Source organism: Rattus norvegicus, chromosome 17, assembly GCF_021556685.1.
Source record: "Rattus norvegicus strain SHRSP/BbbUtx chromosome 17, alternate assembly SHRSP_T2T, whole genome shotgun sequence".
Taxonomy (NCBI): domain Eukaryota; kingdom Metazoa; phylum Chordata; class Mammalia; order Rodentia; family Muridae; genus Rattus; species Rattus norvegicus.
In genome coordinates this window covers 57,298,028-57,319,832 of record NC_141550.1, presented here as the reverse complement: position 1 = coordinate 57,319,832, position 21,805 = coordinate 57,298,028, and the positions used below count along the sequence as shown (strand labels likewise).

At 40.4% G+C, this 21,805-nt stretch overlaps 1 protein-coding gene and 1 pseudogene across 5 annotated transcripts in view; both read right to left on the bottom strand.

Annotated features, from left to right (window-relative positions):
- Hecw1 (HECT, C2 and WW domain containing E3 ubiquitin protein ligase 1) overlaps positions 1-21,805 on the bottom strand; it is a 414,282-nt gene that overhangs the window by 83,822 nt on the left and 308,655 nt on the right. For all 5 annotated transcript variants that reach the window (XM_087590135.1, XM_087590133.1, NM_001440089.1 and 2 more), the window contains 5 exon segments: positions 10,408-10,491; positions 9,467-9,576; positions 4,126-4,246; positions 3,316-3,429; positions 2,448-2,600 (listed from right to left, as the gene is read on the bottom strand). In XM_087590135.1, coding sequence (XP_087446261.1) covers positions 2,448-2,600; positions 3,316-3,429; positions 4,126-4,246; positions 9,467-9,576; positions 10,408-10,491 — 582 coding nt within the window.
- LOC148000199 (Y-box-binding protein 1 pseudogene) lies at positions 532-1,520 on the bottom strand (annotated as a pseudogene).

Below are 21,805 nucleotides of genomic sequence, written 5' to 3'. Positions count from 1 at the left end.
AGGTAAGAGCATTTTAAAACCATGAATACCTCTGAGATGCATCCGTTGGCACATGTGTGGTTTCTGTAAAATTATCAATATTTATGATCTATGTCTTCTCAGAGTATTTTAAGTAGGCATTATTCTATCTTATATCAATTGACAGTTATAATATCTACGTCTTTTGTTCTCTGTAATTTCTTTCATTCTCTGTAATGATTAGTATTTTTTTATTACTATTTAAGACCTGTATTAACAGGTGCTTGCAGTTTGTTGACTTTTTTGAAAAAAATCAAGTTGCAAACTTTATTACAAATTAAAAATGAAGATCTTAAAAAAATCTCAAGTTGACCAGATATGAAACAATTTAAAAACCGTTAAAGGTGCATTGAGAAAAACTGGGCCTTTTTTTTCTCTTAAAAACACGTTTGTCATCACCAAAAAGAGACGTCTTTAGGTAAAAATAATAAAACCCCTGCTGCATAGGTAATGCAGACAGTTCTAGTGGATCCGGTCAACAGGCAAAAAGTAAGCACTTAAGGTCCTCAGCTCCAATCTTTGTTCATTTCTTATTGCTGGAATGTCTTATTCATTTCTTGTTGGAAGACCAAACCAGATGATGGTAGAGATGGTGAGCTGGCATTTACTCAGTCCCGCCCTGCTCAGCCTCGGGAGCAGACGGATTCTCAGCTGGTGGATTGGCTGCCTTTGTCTCTTTGCCACCTTGCGGTTTAGGGTTCTCTGAGCGTCTGTGTTGGTAATTGAAGTTGTAACGATAAGATACCGACCCTGAGGTGGCTGCTGACCTTGGGTCTCATTTCCTTGATTTTCTTTGTCCCCTTCATTGCCAACCTCTCTAGGCTGTCTTCGGCGAGGAGGGCCCCTGTGGAATCGTGGTCTGTAACCCCGATACATATTCTGTCTTACTGGTCTACCTTGCTCTCCTGCACCCTGGTTATCATCACCCTCCATCACTTCTTGCACAGTGGGGTTGGAATACTGTGGTCGACGTGCATAGGGTCTCCGCATGTAATAAGGTGGGAACCTTTGTCTGCGATGGGGCTGGCTTGTTGGGCCTGGCCTTCAGGAGCGCTTTTCGATCCCCCGTTCTTTTCCCCACTCTCACTATTCTGGTAATTTTGCTGGTAATTGTGTGGAGGACCCCTACGATGTGGATATTATCTATAATGATTACCATATACTGCTGCGTATTTACTGCCTTGAACTCAACCCCACCAGGGCCTGTATCATTTGCTGCGTCCGCACCCTTTTCTCCTTCAACACCAAACTCCAGTCTCTCCATCTCCTACACGACAAAGGTACTTCCTGGGGTTATTCTTCTTTATGGCAGTTTGTTGTACAAATACGTCTTCTTTGGTATAATTCCTGTTGATGAATCAGTATCCGTTCCTTACATTGAACCATTTTACTGTTCCTAAAACCTTCACTGTGATGACCTTCTTGTCCCTGCTGGCGGGCGCCTCCTGCAGAAGGCCGCCTGGGCTGCCACTACCCACGTAAGACTGGGCGTCGGTGGCATAGCAGCGTTAGCAGTCAGTCTAGGCCTGCTGCTCATGGTTGCGGTGATGGTGACTGGGGCTGGCGGCGAGGGCTGTGTTTGGTGTGATGGTGATTAGGCTGGCGGCTGCGGTGGGGCTCTCAGGGGTCCACTCTCCGATTAGTATTCTTTTTTTTTTCTGATTTCTTTTATTGAATAGTTTATGTATTCACATTTCAAATGTTATCCCCTTTCCCGCTCCCCTCTCTCCCATTCCCCCTCAGTCTGCTTCTATGAGGATGCTCCCCCTCCCAACCACCCAGTCTCTCCTCAACACTCTGGCATTCCCCAACACTGGGGAAGCCTTCATAGGACCAAGGGCTTCTCCTCCTATTGATGCCAGACAATGCCATCCTCTGCTACATATGTGACTGGAGCCCCCCCCCCCCATGTGTACTCTTGTTACAGGTAGAAATACAGGGACAAAGAGTAGGACGGAGACTGAAGGAAAGGCCACCTGGCCCATCTCATATGCAGCCACCAAACCCAGGCACTATTGCTGATGCCAAGAAGTGCTTGCTGACAGAAGCCTGATATGGATGTCTCCTGAGAGGCTCTACCAGAGCCTTACTGATACAGATTAACCATCTGTTAGATGCTTGCAGCTAACCATCAGACTGAGGACAGGGACCCCAATGGTGGAGTTAGAGAAAGGACTGAAGGAGCTGAAGGGGTTTTCAATCCCATAAGAAGAACAACAGTATTAACCAACCAGATTTCCTAGGGACTAAGCCAAAACACAAGTAGTATTCTTGCTTCTATGGGTGTTAACTTAGGATCTTGGCTCCTGGGATCCATCTATTCCTGGCTAAGTGCTCCAAAGGCAGTTTTCCTAAAGAAACATTTCTTACTTTTGACTCAAAAAGACAATAAAATTTAAATAGGAAAAAGTAAACATTGGAGACCTTACCATTCGAGATAATTTTCTACAAACGCCGACATGGGGCTGATCTGCACTGTGTAAGTGTCATTTGCAGAATACTCAAAGAGTCCATAGTAAGGGTTGAAGAGCTCCTGAGACAACAGGAAGAAGAACTCTCGAGAAGGGCCACTGTAGTCCAGCCTGCAAAGGAAGCACAGGTCCAGGAAGTTCAATTTTGTGATAAATTTTTATACAGGTCCTAGTGAAGACTTTCGGGTTTGGGGCCTGAGAAGCAGCAAGTAGTCTCTCCTCTTGGTAGTGAACTCCAGGTAGAAGTACCAACTTAGAGAAGACAATATTGGTTTGGGGGTACTTTTTAACCAAATGTCTACAAATGAACTCTGAAGACAACTGTATTTAAACTTTCCCCCTTTCAACTATCAAGTGTCTATAAGATAAAGCACACAGCTGGCCCATTGCAAACAGGGCCTTGTTGTGGGAGCATAAGAAAAATTTCCTACAAAAATGTGTGTGTGTGTGTGGGGGGGGTGTGTGTGTGTGTATGTTTGGTGTGTTCATACAAGCATACAAGCTCATTTCATTTGCTTTTAAGGTAGTTGAATTGCACACTTAGGTAATTAATGAAGTCACAGAAAGCACATAAAAACTATGGTATATAATTTGATATATTCATTTTGGAGTGAAGATTCTTTTTTCCTTTTTCTTTCTCTTTAAAGAGGAAGAAGCCTAACACTTGAGAATGCCTGGGGAGAGGAAAGCTAACGAAGAGTTTAAACTTAGAGCCACTTTAGGCCAATGGTTTGTAGCCACCCTATTCTTTCCTGAGAGACATTGCTTCTCATTCCTGGGATTTGATTTCCCCACAGCGATCTATATGAAGCTCCGGGTGCCTCACCCCTCCTCTCCAACAAAGGTGATGTAGAGCTTGTTTCTCTGGAGCTCCTTCCGAGAGTATGCCATCACCTGATTGAAGGTCCCCTCCAACAAGTGGTCTCGACGGATGATGAGCCTGAGAATGAAAGGCACAGTGAGTGGAAGCAGTGATATCGGGGTGCTGAGCATTGCAGTCAATCGTGAGCACTCATTATTACAGCTTCACTCATTAGCTTCCAAAATGACAGGGAAAGCCAAGACAGGTTCCGTCAGCTTGATACTGGGTTTGACACATTCAAAATGCTGGCACTCAAAGAACACCTGCATGCTTATCACTGGACACACCCAGCTGTATTTGAAATTATTCTTCTGTTAAGTGATATCATGTGTCTTAGGTTAGGAGGTAGCTTAAGTTAGGATTTTAAATCTGAGCTCAGCTTTCCAATTAAAATAATAAACCTCTGGGGCAGGTAACACTGGTTTTACTTGGACTTCATTGCAAAGCTGCAAAGAGTTCACAAAAATTGCCTTAATTTTACATTCCTCTTACTTGAATGGAAATATAGGGTTTTAGCTTGGGTTAAGGGTGTCTATTTTCTGGAAAGGTCTGCTGTTGATACTGTGTACTTCTTTGTCTTAAATATATAGTTTTTTTTGTCTTTTTCCTCCCCTTCCCTGTCTTCTCCCTTGCAATTAGTTGTACATTATTCTTTTTCTCCTCCAATTTTCTAATTTTCCTACTCATCCCTTTCAGGCCATAGTGTTGCCATATCAATCTATTCAACATTCAAGCGAACGTCCCTTAATTTAGAGCCTGGTACTAGGTACTCACTTAATTTTACCCGGACCCTGCCCAAATCCTTTGGCTTCCAGTTTTCGGTAGAAATTGCGGAGCTTAGCTTCAAAATCCCTTCGGTACGGTGAAGGGGCCCTGGCACTGGCTCTCTGTAAACCTGTAGAGAGAAGCACAGGGTGACAGTCATGACTTTTCATTCAGGAACAACTGTGCAGGGTGACAGCAGAGCCACAGAAGCATGTCCCTAGCCTTAGTGGCCATCTCTAAGAAATCCCTTTTATTGACACCATGCAACAACTTTTATATTAAACAAAAGTAAAAAAGCAAAGAGAAAAGTGGATCCTGATCAGACTGTATATTTTCCACTTTAATTATTCAAGAGTTTTTCTATTAAAAGCACCTCCATGAGAATTGCCTTGAATTGCTCATTTCTTTGGGTAATCAAAAGTACTAACATACACAAACCCCGTGGGAGAGAGAGCACACCGCCGAGACAGGTGGGCACTCCTGAGACTGCAGAGCGGAAGAGACCACCAACACTGCCACCTGTGCCCACATCCCTGGCCCAAGAGGAAACTGTATACGGCCTCTGGGTTCCCTTGGGTAAGGGCACAGGAGCAGCAGGTCTCCTGCATCTGAGACACCGCCGGAACCTGAAGGGACCAACCGGATAAACAGTTCTCTGCACCCAAATCCCGAGGGAGGGAGAGCTAAACCTACAGAGAGGCAGACACGCCTGGGAAACCAGAAGAGTCTACACTCGGCCCACATCTCTGACTCCAGAGGAAAACACCAAACGCCATCTAGAACCCTGGTGCACAGAAGCTCCCGGAAAGGGTGGTGCAGATCTTCCTGGTTGCTGCTGCAGCGGAGAGCTCATAAGCAACACCCCACGAGCAAACTTGAGCCTTGGGACCACAGGTAAGACAAACCTTCCAGCTCCAAGCGACCTGCCTGGTGAACTCAAGACACAGGCCCACAGGAACAGCTGAAGACCTGTAGATAGGAAAAACTGCAGGCCCGAAATCAGAACACTCTGTCCCCATAACTGGCTGAAAGAAAACAGGAAAACAGGCCTACAGCACTCCTGACACACAGGCTTATAGGACAGTCTAGCCACTGTCAGAAATAGCAGAACAAAGTAACACTAGAGATAATCTGATGGCGAGAGGCAAGCGCAGGAACCCAAGCAACAGAAACCAAGACTACATGGCATCATCGGAGCCCAATTCTCCCACCAAAGCAAACACAGAATATCCAAACACACCAGAAAAGCAAGATCTAGTTTCAAAATCATATTTGATCATGATGCTAGAGGACTTCAAGAAAGACATGAAGAAGTCCCTTAGAGAAACACAGGAAAACATAAATAAACAAGTAGAAGCCTTCAGAGATGAATCACAAAAACCCCTGAAAGAATTAGAGGAAAACATAAATAAACAAGTAGAAGCCTATAGAGAAGAATCACAAAAATCCCTGAAAGAATTCCAGGAAAACACAATCAAACAATTGAAGGAATTAAAAATGGAAATAGAAGCAATCAAGAAAGAACACATGGAAACAACCCTGGATATAGAAAACCAAAGGAAGAGACAAGGAGCCATAGATACAAGCATCACCAACAGAATACAAGAGATAGAAGAGAGAATCTAAGGAGTAGAAGATTCCATAGAATCATCGACTCAACAGTCAAAGACAATGTAAAGCAGAAAAAGCTACTGGTCCAAAACATACAGGAAATCCAGGACTCAATGAGAAGATCAAACCTAAGGATAATAGGTACAGAAGAGAGTGAAGACTCCCAGCTCAAAGGACCAGTAAATATCTTCAACAAAATCATAGAAGAAAACTTCCCTAACCTAAAAAAAGAGATACCCATAGGCATACAAGAAGCCTACAGAACTCCAAAAATAGATTGGACCAGAAAAGAAACACCTCCCGACACATAATAGTCAAAACACCAAATGCACAAAATAAAGAAAGAATATTAAAAGCAGTAAGGGAAAAAGGTCAAGTAACATATAAAGGCAGACCTATCAGAATTACACCAGACTTTTCGCCAGAAAGTATGAAAGCCAGAAGATCCTGGACAGATGTCATACAGACCCTAAGAGAACACAAATGCCAGCCCAGGTTACTGTATCCTGCAAAACTCTCAATTAACATAGATGGAGAAACCAAGATATTCCATGACAAAACCAAATTTACACAATATCTTTCTACAAATCCAGCACTACAAAGGATAATAAATGGTAAAGCCCAACATAAGGAGGCAAGCTATACCCTAGAAGAAGCAAGAAACTAATCGTCTTGGCAACAAAACAAAGAGAAGAAAAGCACACAAACATAACCTCACATCCAAATATGAATATAACAGGAAGCAATAATCACTATTCCTTAATATCTCTCAACATCAATGGTCTCAACTCCCCAATAAAAAGACATAGATTAACAAACTGGATACGCAACGAGGACCCTGCATTCTGCTGCCTACAGGAAACACACCTCAGAGACAAAGACAGACACTACCTCAGAGTGAAAGGCTGGAAAACAACTTTCCAAGCAAATGGTCAGAAGAAGCAAGATGGAATAGCCATTCTAATATCAAATAAAATCAATTTTCAACTAAAAGTCATCAAAAAAGATAAGGAAGGACACTTCATATTCATCAAAGGAAAAATCCACCAAGATGAACTCTCAATCCTAAATATCTATGCCCCAAATACAAGGGCACCTACATATGTAAAAGAAACCTTACTAAAGCTCAAAGCACACATTGCACCTCACACAATAATAGTAGGAGATTTCAACACCCCACTCTCATCAATGGACAGATCATGGAAACAGAAATTAAACAGAAACGTAGACAGACTAAGAGAAGTCATGAACCAAATGGACTTAACAGATATTTATAGAACCTTCTATCCTAAAGCAAAAGGATATACCTTCTTCTCAGCTCCTCATGGTACTTTCTCCAAAATTGACCATATAATTGGTCAAAAAACGGGCCTCAACAGGTACAGAAAGATAGAAATAATCCCATGCGTGCTATCGGACCACCACAGCCTAAAGGTGGTCTTCAATAACAATAAGGGAAGAACGCCCACATATACGTGGAAGTTGAATAATGCTCTACTCAATGATAACCTGGTCAAGGAAGAAGTAAAGAAAGAAATTAAAGACTTCTTAGAATTTAATGAAAATGAAGGTACAATATACCCAAACTTATGGGACACAATGAAAGCTGTGCTAAGAGGAAAACTCATAGCTGTAAATGCCTGCAGAAAGAAACAGGAGAGAGCATATGTCACCAGCTTGACAGCACACCTAAAAGAACCCAGATGCCCTTTAAAAGGGGAACAAGAATACCCTTGGCAGGGAATAGGGAGGCAAAGTGTAGAACAGAGGCAGAAGAGACACAGCCAGAATACAGCAAATACAGAGGCGAATGCCAGCAACAAACCACTGAACTGAGAATAGGACCCCTGTTTAAGGAATCAGAGAAAGAACTGGAAGAGCTTGAAGGGGCTCGAGACCCCTTATGAACAACAATGCCAAGCAACTAGAGCTTCCAGGGACTAATCCACTACCTAAAGACTATACATGGACTGACCCTGGACTCTGACCTCATAGGTAGCAATGAATATCCTAGTGAGATCACCAGTGTAAGTGAAAGCCCTTGGTCCTGCTAAGACTGAACCCCCAGTGAATGTGATTGTTGGGGGGAGGGTGGCAATGGGGGGAGGGTGGGGAGGGGAACACCCATAAAGAACGGGAGGGGGAGGGACTAGGGGGATGTTTGCCCGGAAACCGGGAAAGGGAATAACATTCGAAATGTAAATAAGAAATACTCAAGTTAATAAAAAAATATTAAAAAAATACCCTTTTAACATTCTGAAAGAAAAGTACTAACATAAAACGAACTAAAGAAAAGTTTTCTTATAAGTTGATATTAAAAAGCAACTGAATGTAGAATGAGACAAGAGGACCTTATGTATAATGTCCTGTGATTCTATACTGATACTGATGCTGAGAGGAGAAACATGCTTATATGCTAGGGTTTTATATTAAATCAACATTTCATGAACTGTGTAACTGAATGTGGAAGCTTGTGGAATTTTTTTCTGAACACAACATAACCAAAAGTTAATCTGAAACCAAATGAGTCCTCAGTGTGTCTGACAGAGCTCTCCTGTACTCCATACAACCTTATTGCAGCTTTGGTCTGAACACAATACATGTATTATTTACACTGTGCATGTTGCCATGGCATGTGATGCCAATGAACACTGCCCGAACACCTCTGCTTAGCTTGGAGACTCCTGTATGATATGAGTCATTACAGAAGACAAACACTTTTTAGTGCTTTCCTCCTGCCATTCCTCAGCATATAAACATCAAAGCTGATATGTCTTTGGGTTGAGTTGGCTTAGAGTGCTTGATTTTAAAAAGCCTTGTTTGAGTTTCATTTTAAGACAAATCAATGAATATGGGTTTAGGATTAGAACAGAATTTCCAACAGTTTCTGAAATAGTCGTAAATATTCTTCTGTGGTATGTATTTGTATAAAGCAACATTCTCAGAAGGGACACATATAAGACCAAAATATTAGACAAATCTGAAGAACATTGAAGATACTGTATGACCCACAGTACCAGATAGTCCACATTTAATTATTTTTCTTAAAATAAACAAGACATCATTACTATGCAAGCTTTCTTTTGCCTGTAATAAATGACTTTGAAATGGACCAGCCATTAGGGTGCAATGCTAGGTTTAGGTGGGGTTTAGGTCCAGCTCTATAAGGGACCAGAGAGTAAATATTTTAGCCTTTTAAGGTAATACAGTCTTGCTAGTATTGTTCATATCTACTGCTCTAAGTATGAAATATCCCACAGAAAATACAAATATAACCAAGCATGGGCAGATTTATTAGAATCATTACTTAGAGATACTGAGATTTGATTTTATTGTTCAGTTGAGCAGGATGACATACTCTTAAATCTCAGTATCTGGGATGCTCTCCCAATATAACCATGAACTTTAGGCTAGCCTGGGATAGTTATTAGAACATATTCATTTTCTTTCTCAAACATTTAGAAAAATAAACAAGTCCCATTGTAGCTTGGGCAACCTATAAAAACAGGTAGCAGTTTAGTTTGTCAATACCTGATTTACAGTACACTTTTGATTAGGATGGGGAGAGAGAGAGAGAGCATACACACACACACACACACACACACACACACACACACACACAGAGAGAGAGAGAGAGAGAGAGAGAGAGAGAGAGAGAGAGAGAACTGTTCTGTATTTTTTCAATTGGTGTAAACACATAGGACAACTTAGGTGACACTAGGCCAGAATTCCATGTTACCTGGGGAGTTCTGGGGTGAGGAACAGGGTGAACAGCGGGGAGAGAAGCTATATCCAGGGTGAAAGGCAGATTGCAGGGGGACATAGGACATGATCTCTTCTTCAAAGAGACTGTAAAAGTTAAAAAGAGGAAAGTTAGTTGTCTCTCTCCCCATGAGGAAATATACATAGACTTTGTAAGAGCAGCTAGAATTCCCACTTGCAAATTCGTTGGTTCTTTAACCCTTTATTAGCCCTACAACAAAGTCTCTTGAAGGGGGCAGTCCTGATGCTAAGGTACTGTTACCCAATTGGTTCTTGACTTGTCAGAAAAGAAAGCCCAGGGCCAATAGCTGGATGGAAGGTACAAGCAGGACTTCTGGGTCTCAGGAGGAAAATGCAGACACAAGGAAGGAAAGAGGGTTTTTTTCTGCCATGGTTTGGAGGAAGAAAATGCAGCAACCATGGGAGGTTCAGGTGTGGGGGGAAGGGAGCTGGGACCTATAGGTGGGTGGCCAAGGATGTTTGACAGGAACTAGATGGGACTAGCCACTAAAGGTTAGGGCAGATTGAGAGATGGAGATAATAAGTTGGTAAGGGTATGCTTTTCCAGGCGGGAGATGTCGGCACTGAGCAATTGTGCCAAGAAGACAAGTTATAGAGGAACAACCTGTGTATGTGTCTTTTTCCTCAGATTCAAGAGAAGCTGAGAGGGAGCTGGAAGCACAGTCTCAGATCCAGGAGCAAAGGTGGTAGCATAAAACTGCACATAACAGATCCCAATGCTCTTGTAATATATCTAACAATATGGATGCACAGTAAGGGCTGTCAATCAAGGACAGAAGCTCTGCTTCTATTATCTTGTAGAGCATATGTTTGATTCTCATCTTTTTCAGGCTGGCTCCAATCCCTTCTCCAACCTCTTCACTGTAGCTTTTCAAGGTCTCAGGTCCAACCTCTTACCTTAGCAAAATGACTAGATCTGCATCACAGGACAATTTCTCAAGTCCATGATTGCCCTCTGTCCGAATATAATGGATTTTCTCCCTAGAATAAAGTTGAAAGGAAAATGAGTATTACATATCAACTCAAAAGCTAAGGAATGAATAAATCATTTTAGATTTATTTTTATCTCTTCTTGCAACATGGCTAACAGCATTCCTCCGATATCTGGTGCATTTCATAGTACTCAAAGGTCATCTTCGAATTCCTAGGATCTTTGCAAGGGAGGGCTCCATCTGAGACTCACCTAGTTCAGAAGATGAGCATAGCAAGGTCAGAGTCTGCTTGAGAAGGGAAGACCGCAGTAAAGCTAGGGGGAACTGTAAAAAGACCTCTCTTGGCTCAAGGTATAGTGGAAGCCATGAGAGGACAAAGTGAAATCTGTCTCTAGGGAAAATCTTCCTGCCTGATAGAAAGTGTATAATACCACAACAGGAGCAGAGGGAGCCTTAGAGCTTTAGAATGACGAGGACATCCAGGTTTAGTCAAAGCATAGTTCTTAGTCTGTCTTGGTTCAGTTACAGGTTACTCATTCTTTTTTTTTTTTTCAGGTTACTCATTCTGATCTCCAACTCTAATCTGAAAAATTACATTAAGTAAGTCTAAGGTAAGAAGTATTGATTTTGCTCAAATTGACTTTTCAATTTGCTTTCCAGATAATAGCAACACCAGTAATCACTCTATATATGCATGCTTTTTTTTTTCTCTTTTTTTTTTTTGGTTCTTTTTTTTCGGAGCTGGGGACTGAACCCAGGGTCTTGCGCTTCCTAGGCAAGCGCTCTACCACTGAGCTAAATCCCCAACCCCTATGCATGCTTTAAATAAGTTAAATTTGCTTTTTTTTTTAACAGCTCAATTTAGGGAAAATTTAAGGATTGGATTTATTTTTAAATATTTAAATTTTTAATTAAATTTGTATTTTTATATCAGGTGAGGTGCAATTAAAAATAATTAAAAATGGAAATATGAAGCTATCACATATACCCTTCACTTGGTTTACCCCAGCAGGGACTAATGCCAGTGCAAAGTTGTTCTCTCTTTGACAGAAGCTCCAAATATATGGGCATTTTATTTAAGCTTTTTTTCATAGTTGACCATTACATTTATTGGTCTTATTTATGCATCATGAGTAAGTGGTTAGCTGAAGGACCATGGGAGACCCCAGAACAGCTGCACTGGAAGCATGGGTGATGTCTTCCCTACAGACTAATAAATGAAGTCTCCTTTCCCTAGTTTCCCCCACCCTATATATTCAAGGTCCTCTCTGAAACCCTGAGGCTACATGCATTAGGGTAGAATTGCATGCAAATGACTGGGAGAAGAGACTGGATGCATCCTTCTTGGTGGGAATGTCAACAGTCTAATATGTAATGGACTCTGGCAAGTAGACATGGCTGATCTTATGAAGGTGTACAGTGTGGTTCAGAAGACAGAACCATACACAGCATAGTTCTACAAAAGGACTTCATTCCTAGTAGCCTCAAACTGGTAGTAAAGCAAATGTCCATCAACAAATGAATGGACATTTAAGTCCATTTCATGTTATAACAACATAATCCTAAAGCCTGATCGTGTGTAAATGAGCCTTTGCCATACATGTATCTAAAACTTAAGATTCAGAATCTAAAGATGAAGAGTCAGTGTTTGTCTTAACAGTGGTTTCTTTTGCTTAAAATAATTTCCAGCTTTACTCATTTTCTTTCAATGTCATGTTTCCATTTTTTATGGTCAAATATAATTCTGTTGTATGTATGTATCAGTTTTTCTTTAGTCACTCATCTATTGATGACTATGTAGGTAGAGTCTATTTCTTAGCTGTTTACAGCACAACAGTAAACATTAAGCTTTTAATTCAATGTCTTTAATTTTTTTTGAGATTTCATATGTGACTACTGTACTTAGACCATTTCTGCCACTATCTTTCCCCACTCAAATATCTCTCATACATTCCCTCTCTCTCTAAAATGGAAGACTTCTTTCTATAATTATTATTGTAGAATAGAGATTTTTTTTTTAAAGGTAAGGACAACCTTTGGGAGCTCTTTAAAATATGAAAGATGTTGCTGAACAGGGGCATGACCTAGGGTCCACCCTCATTTGAGATAAAATACTACTGCAGTAATTGCTATAACCAAAACCCAGGGATGTTCATAGTGGCTTCTCTAACTGGAGTTTAGAAAATAAAATAGATGGGTCTATGTACATTTTAGGGAGTAACAGAAGCCCAACTCCTTAACTCTCTACCTAAAAATACCTATGATACAGGTAAGTATGTCAGTGTATAAATATGTATATATAGTTTAAGTGGAATTTTCTCCTCTGGGATGACAATTCCCCCTCTGAGAGTCAAAGACCATTTCATACCAGCTTCCCAAACCAGGCATAGAAGCCCTTGTTTGAGTTGTTGGTCAGGATTTTTCAAGAGTCTCCTAAATTATTATAGGCTATTGCTACTGCTCTTGGTTCCTTTGCAGAGTTGCAAGGTAAACTCCTATTGCTGAAGACACCCTGTTTAAGATTAGGGACTAGAGGACCCTGAGGTTGATCTGATCTGAAAGCTTCTAAAGAAGGAAACCAACCAGAAGGCACCATGTAAGCTTCCAAAGCAGGGAAGTGACTAATAGTCCTACCCAGCTATGATGCCCACGAACCACAACAACAACCATCATGGCATGATGACCCTAAGGATATACAGTAGGGCCATGGGTCACTTATACCTTAGTGGTAACCAACAGCTGTATAATTGAACTTAGGATCTGCTCAACAAGAGGAAAACACGATGGGACAATCAATGGAGTGAAAAGGAAGCCCACAGAACGGGAGAGAAACTGACAAATATACAAATATCTGATAGAGGATCAATATTAGAATCTATAAAGAACTTAATTAGTAAGAACCAAAATGACTCATTTAAAACATGAGTCTGGAACATGAACAAAGAATTCTCAAAAGAAGGAAGATAAGGATAAGGGATTTCTTTTAAAATTGTTTATCATCCTAGAAATAAGGGAAGTTGGTAATCAAAACTATGAGAGATTATTATAGGTCCAGGACCCTCAAGACCAAGTTCTCAACACAAAAGGAGATTTATTTGGGGAGGGACATAGGGAAAGGAATAAGTAAAAAGAACAGGAGGTAGAGGATGAGAGGGAGGGGGTGGAACAAGAGTGGGGGGAGGGGTATTAAGGACAAAGGACTGCCTCTGAATAGAGAGGAGACAGATGTGACCCATAAAACAGTGTATAAAGGTAAAAGGGGAAACTCCATGTTAGGATGAGGTGTTTAATTTTAGTTGGGAATGTTAATTAGGTGAGCCAAAGAGGGTTTTGATTGCTGGACTTCAATACTTTGATAGTGGGACCTTGGCTGTCAGCCTTGGTAGTGAGCTTTAGGAATGAAATCTAATAGATGTTTAGCAAGGCAGAGAGAGGGACCTAGGGAGAAAGGCAAGGCCTGAAACAGCCATGTTCAAGTTGGTCAGAGTTCCTTCAAAAAACGACTTTGAAATTTTATCTTACTCCAGTCAGAATAGCACAGATCAAGAAAACAACTAAGAACAAATGCTGGAGGGAACGTAAAGAAACGGAAGCTTTTATCCACTGTTGGTGGATCGAAAACTGGTACAACCACCCTTGAAATCATGTGTAGAATTCGCAGAAAGCTAAAAATGAACCAACCCTATAACACAGCTGTATACCATGCCCTGGCTGGATATCATGCTGCTCTGATACTTAGTCATGTTCATATCTGCTTATTCACAATAACTAGGAAATGGGAACAACCCACTGTCCTTCAACTGACACATGGCTAATGACAATGTGATACATATATACTATAGAGTGAAGAAAAATAAAACCTTAAAACTTTTAGGTAAATACTTGAAACTAGAAAAGATCATATTGAATGAGGTAACGCAGAGCCAGAAGGACATGTTCCATGTTCTCACCCCCTGACCCCTGACCCCTGGCATTTCACTTGAGGTTCCTAGCACTAAACCTTCACATGTGAGTACATATCCTTAGCAATGGCAGAAACCAGGAAAGTGAAAAGGGACAATTCGTGGGGCAAGAGTGAGCAAAGAAGGGGAGGAAGGATTTTATTAGCCAGAGGGGTAGAGGATACTACAGGAAACTCACACAATTGACTCTTCTGGCTCCTATAATCCTTCCTCTGCTTCTTCTACAGGATTCCTCAAGCTCCAGTGTTTGGCTGACAGCATTACAATTTTACTAATTAGCTTTTTATTTTAAAATATATCTGAACAGGGACCTAGGAACAGTCAGGGGCAGGACCCTTCCGGTTTCTGCCTGTGCCGAGAGCTGAAAGTCAGTCGCCAGGAGTGACTACATACCTGAGAGCAGAGGTAAGACCAACTTTTCTGCCTCAAGCAACCCAACTGGAGACTTCGGGTCACACGACCCCAGGAACAGTATTCTGTTCCCAGATCCAGCTGAAAGAAAACAGGTCTACAAGAGTGCTGGCACACAGGGTTACGGGGGATCATGCCACTGTCAGAGACAGCAAGACAAACTAACACCAGAGACAACCTGATGGCAGGAAGCAAGCACAGGAACCTAAGCAACAGAAACCAAGATTACTTGGCAACATCAGAGCCCAGTTCTCCCACCAAAGCAATTACTGGATATCCAAACACACCGGAAAAGCTATATTTGGACATAAAATCACATCTCATGATGATGATAGAGGACTTTAAGAAGGATATGAACAACTCCCTTAAAGAAATGCAGGACAATACAGTAAACAAGTAGAAGCTCTTAAAGAGGAAACACAAATTTCCTTGAAAGAACTACAGGAAAACACAACCAAACAGGTGAAGGAATTCAACAAAACCATCCAGGATTTAAATATGAAAATAGAAACAATAAAGAAAGCACCAAGAAAGACAACCCTGGAGATAGAAAACCTAGGAAAGAGATCAGGAGTCATAGATGCAAGCATCTCCAACAGAATACAAGAGATAGAAGAGAGAATCTCAGGGGCAGAAGATACCATAGAAAACATTGACACAAGAGTCAAAGATAATGTAAAATGCAAAAAGCACCTAACCCAAAACATCCAGGAAATGTAGGACACAGTGAGATCAAACCTAAGGATAATAGGTATAGAAAAGAGTGAAGACTCCCAACTTAAAGGGCTAGTAAATATCTTCAACAAAATTATAGAAGAAAAGTTCCCGAACTTAAATAAAGAGATACCCACAATCATACAAGAAGCCTACAGAACTTGAAATAGATTGGACCAGAAGGCCTATATTCAACAAAACTGAAAAATGTGGAGGAAATGAACAATTCTCTAGACAGATACCAGGTACCAAAGTTAAATCAGGAACAGATAAACCAGCTAAACAGTCCCATGACTCCTAAAGAAATAGAAGGAGTTATTAAAACTCTCCCACCCAAGAGAGGAGAGGGTGAGAATCCATGGCAGGTGATGTTAAGATTCTGCTCTGTGTATTTACAGGTTGTTATTAATGCTCCTAAGGGATGGATGGTAGCGGGCTTTGTATGTTTAAGTGGGCAGTTATATCTTATCAATTGGATCTAAGATTATTGTGTGTTCTTTTATGTGAGGGTTTGAGTGTAGGAAAGTGTGCAGCTGGGATGTGTTTCCACCAAGATATCCAGCAGATATCTTGGGGCACTGAGGTGCTGGACCTAGCAGGGCAAAAGACAACTATACTTTTATTATTTATTATATTTTTACAACAATAGATGGCGAACCAATGTGATGGACAAGAATCCAGTAGTAATTCTAAGAGTTGAGAGAAAGGTTTTTATTTTCTAAGTAAGAGGAGGCCAGTGCCATGTTAAGTCATGTGATATCTCAAGGGCCGGAATTCAAACAAAGAAACAGGGAAGCCACCTGGGCTGGTAGGCTGTAGGTCCCCTGCTGTGTGAGAAATAATGGCAGCTCAGAGAGTTAGAGATTAAAAGCTGCTTTTTAAAGAAAGTTGTTTAGGAAGTCTTTCAGGATACTCATATTCTTTTTAACCTGGGCTCCACAGGAATTTTGGGTTGAAATCCTAGTTAGACAAGCTACTTCTTAATTACAGGTATTATTAAAAGGAGACTGAGTTTGTTTTTAGAAAGAAGAGAGTAAAGAGATTACCTGAATCAGGTGGGGCTTTTCATCCATGGTTCACTAAAAAAATTGGTCACTAACTCCATGTAGAGAGTTGTGATAAATGTCTGTAATGCCAGGGAGAGTGAATGAAGACATATATTATAGAAGTTATTAAGATTAAATAAAAATCTGTGGCTCCGGGTAGAGGGCTTAACAGATTGAGATATTTTGGGCAAAAGTCCTGGTTTGATATGTTGCTTATTGATATTGGAATTAATAGAAGGTATTTGGTTTGTTTTATGAATTACCCCTCTAAAGGCCATATGGCTCGTTGATGCCGGCTAGCGAGGGTTTGTGGTTACTTTTGATATTTACCACAATAGGAAGCTCGAATTCTCTTAACGAGGGCTCCACGGGAATTTTGGGTTCATTTCCTGATATCACAGAGTACAAAAGCCTATCAGGCTCATTGTTTAGCTTACTTCCTTTTTTAAAAATTGTTTAGTTTTCATGATGGGTGTGACTTTGAGGTTTTTGGTTATATTATTACTCTGGGAGAGAGTGCAAGATACAAGCTTTTCTGGTTTCAGACTAAGGAACACAGTATTTTGGGAGAAAGATTTTGTCTTTGTGCTTTTAAAAAGTGTGCTTAGGCTCTGGAAACCTCACAGAGTCATACTGATCAGATTTGATAGAGGTAGACTGCCTGAAAAATTGATTCAGGAGAATCAAACAAAAAGATATCTTGATTCTATACTTTTGTCTTGAGAGTTGTATTTTACAGGGTGTGCCTACTTGGAATCCTGGTCTCAAGGACTTTCAGCTGGGTCCAGTCAGGACACATCGGCTACAGCATTTGCTTCATTCTTCCTACCCCCTACCCCCAAGGATATCTCAACGCCCATGTACAGCTTGAAGAAGTTATGGAGGAGTCGTCGCCCCAATTCCCTGGACTTTGCGGGGGCTGAAAGTGGTTATTCTAAAGTTGTTTTTATGAGGAATTTAAAATTGGTTGTAATTTAACAGGGAGGAATTAGCTAGATTGAATTGTACAGTCATAATCTCATTTGGTAACTAAGCTTAAATCACATCTTTGTTTGGGTATAGAATTTATTTGTCAAAAAAGTTTAAAAGTACAAGGTTTAGAGCCAGTCCTTCTATTGTTGTCATTACAAACTTCTGAGTTGATTACACCCGTGAGTTAAGATTCAAATAGCAAAGTCATGGCTCTGAGTTTGTGAGAGTACTTTCAAGATAAAATTTAGGATATGGAGACAACAGTTCAGATTACCTTATATAGATAGAGGGTTTTCAAAAACATCAGAAATCCACAAAATTTGAGATTTAAAATTATTTATCTTTTGTTGAGACATTTCTACTCCTAACAGTTCCCCTTTGGTGGATTTAATGAAGAATTTGAACATCTCTACCTCCAGGCGAGGCAATATTTTGTGGCTAGGCAGCCACTGGACAAAATTGCCTATTTCATCTGCAGACTAATACTGTCCAGAAAAGGACAAATTATACAGAATAGTTGACTGATAAACTCTGCCAAGACAGGGTGATCAGCCCTTCAAAATCTGCATTTCAAGAGTCTGTCAGTTGATTTTGGGCCAGAAGGCTGAAGACTTGTGCTCACATGTTGCTAACAGGGTACTATGCTAGTGGAGATTTGTCTCTACAACCTCTAAGTTATAGAAGCCTTATTAGGCTTCCTATGTGTATAGATATTTGGTCATTCTCAGATTTCTGACAGGGTTGAAGACTGATTATAGTCTCATAGCCTATCAGGCTGTTTAACTCTGAATATACATATTTTATTGGATAGTTATCAGATAATATACAAGCTAGCCAAGATATAATATAGATTTTAAGCCTTTCTTAAGCTGGAATGAGTAACTAAATGTTCTGTTTAACTGATATAGTGATGGACTGGGTGTTGAGTATATCATATGCTTTATAAATTGTAGAATGGTAGTAATTGTATTCAATTTATATATAAGTGAAAAGGTCTTTTAACTGGGCAAAAAGGGGGAAATGCTGTAGTTTGCCCTGAAGTTATCTGTATTTTGATGCTAATTCCACTGCCCCAAGGACAGCTGCCTAGTCACTGTATTCAGGAATCAGGTGACTTCACCAGAACCTTCTCCCCATTGAATTTGTAAAGTGCAGGTGAGGGGCAGGTACAGGATAGAAGGAGGCCGGTCATTGGAGGAGAAGGAAGGATGGGTGGGAGAGAAGTTTGAAGGAAGAGGAGGAGACTAGAAAGAAAGGAGAAGAGACAGAGGAGAGGGTGAGAAGCCATGGCAGGTGGTGTTAAGATTCCTAAGGGATGGATGGTACCAGGCTTTGTATGTTTAAGTGGGAAATTATATCATATCAATTGGATCTAAAAAAAAGTCTTCCATCCAAAAAGAACCCAGGAACAGATGGGGTTAGTGCAGAATTCTATCAGATCTTCCTAGAAAACCTCATGCCAATACTGTCCAAACTATTTCACAAAATAGAAACAGGAGGACCACTACCAAATTCCTTCTGTGAAGCCACAATTATACTTCTACCTAAACCACACAAAGACCCAACACAGAAAGAATACTTCAGACCAATTTCCTTTATGAATATCGATGCAAAAATACTCAATAAAATTCTTCCAAACCGAATTCAAGAACACACCAAAATGATTATGCATCATGATCAAGTAGGCCTCATCCCAGTGATGCAGGTATGGTTAAATATATGGGAATCCAACAACATAATCCACTATATAAGCAAACTCAAAGAAAAAAACCCCACATGATTATATATATCATTTTATACTGAGAAAGCATTTGACAAAATTCAACACCGCTTCTTGATAAAAGTTCTGGAAAGATCAGAAATTCAAGGCCCGTACCTAAACATAGTTAAAGCAAAATACAGCAAACCAGTAGCCAACATTAAATTAGATGGAGAGAAACTAGAAGCAATTCCACTAAAATCAGGAACTAGACAAGGCTGCCCACTCTTTCCCTACTTATTCAATATAATACTGGAAGTCCTAGCCAGAGCAATCAGCCAACAAAAGGAGGTGAAAGGGATACAAATTGGAAAGAAAGAAGTCAAAATATCACTATTTGCAGATGATATGATGGTATACTTAAGTGATCCCAAAAGTTCCACTAGAGAACTACTAAACCTGATAAACAACTTCAGCAAAGTAGCTGGGTATAAAATTAACAAATCACTAGCCTTCCTCTATTCAAAGTATAAACAGGCTGAGAAAGAAATTAGGGAAATGATACTGTTCACAATAGTCCCTAATAACATAAAATATCTCCGTGTGACTCTAACCAAGCATGTGAAAGATGTGTATGACAAGAACTTCAAGTCTCTAAAGAAAGAACTTGAAGAAGATCTCACAAGATGGAAAGACCTCCCATGCTTCTGGATTGGCAGGATTAATATAGTAAAAATGGCCATTTCCCCAAAAGCAATCTACAGATTCCATGTAATCCCCACCAAAATTCCAACTCAATTCTAGAGTTTGAAAGAGCAATTTGTAAACTCATTTGGAATAACAAAAAACCCAGGATAGTGAAAACTATTCTCAACAATAAGAGAGCATCTGGGGGAATCACCATCTTTGACCTCAAGCAGTATTACAGAGCAATAATGATAAAAGCTGGATGGTATTGGTATAGAGGCAGACAGATAGATCAGTAGAATAGAATTGAAGACTCAGAAATGAACCCTCACACCTATGGTCACTTGTTCTTTGACAAAGGAGCCAAAACCATCCAATGGAAAAAAAGACAGCATTTTCAACAAATGGTGCTGGTTCAACTGGAGGTCAGCATGTAGAAGAATGCAGATTGATCCATTCTTATCGCCTTGTACAAAGCTTAAGTCCAAGTGGATCAAGGACCTCCACATCAAACCAGATACACTCAAACTAATAGAAGAAAGAGTGGGGAAGAACCTTGAACACATGGCCACTGGGGAAAATTTACTAAACAGAACACGAATGGCTTATGCTATAAGATTAGGAATTGACAAATGGGACCTCATAAAACTGCAAAGCTTATGTAAGGCAAAGGACACTGTCATTAGGACAAATCGGCAACCAACAGATTGAGAAAAGATCTTTACCAATCCTACATTTGATAGCGGACTAATATCCAAAATATACAAAAAGTTTTCTTATATGATTGTAGGTAACTCAAGAAGTTAGACTTTAGAGAGCCAAATAACCCTATTAACATGGGGTACAGAGCTAAACAAAGAATTCACAGCTGAAGAATATTGAATGGCTGAGAAGTACCTAAAGAAATGTTCAACATCCTTAGTCATCATGGAAATGCAAATCAAAACAACCTGAAATTCCACCTCACACCAGTCAGAATGGCTAAGATCAAAAACTTAGGTGACAGCAGATGCTGGCAAGGATGTGGAGAAATGGGAAAACTCCTCCATTGTTGGTGGGATTGCAAGCTAGTACAACCACTGTGGAAATACAATCTGAAGATTCCTCAGAAAATTGGACATTGCACTACCTGAGGACCCAGCTATACTTCTTCCTTGGCATATACCCAAAAGATGCTCCAACATACAACAAAGACCCATACTCTACTATGTTCATAGCAGCATTATTTATAATAGCCAGAAGCTGGAAAGAACCCAGATTCCTGTCAACAGAGGAGTGGATAGAGAAAATGTGGTACATCTACACAATGGAGTACTACTCAGCAATAAAAAACAATGACTTCATGAAATTCATAGGCAAATGGATGGAACTAGAAAATATCATCTTGAGTGAGGTAACCCAATCACAGAAAAACACACATAGTATGCACTCACTATTAAATGGATATTAGCTCAAAAGCTCCGGTTACCCAAGATACAATCCACAGACCAAATGAAGTTCAAGAAGAAGGATGACCAAAGTGAAGATGCTTCAGTCCTTCTTAAAAGGGGGAACAAAAGTATTCATAGGAGGAGTTATGGAGGCAAAGTTTGGAGCAGAGAGTGAAGGAACAGCCATTCAGATCCTTTTCCACACGTGGCCCATATATTTATATACAGCCATCAATACTATATAAGATTAATGAAGTGCATGCTGACAGGAACAGGATATAGATGCCTCCTGAGAGACACAGCCAGAACATGTCAAATACAGAGGAGAATGCTAGCAGCAAATCATTTGGAGAAACTAGAGATAGGATTGAAGGAGCTGAAGGAGCTTACAACCCCATAAAAATAAAAAAATGCCAACCAACCAGAGCTCCCAGGGACTAAA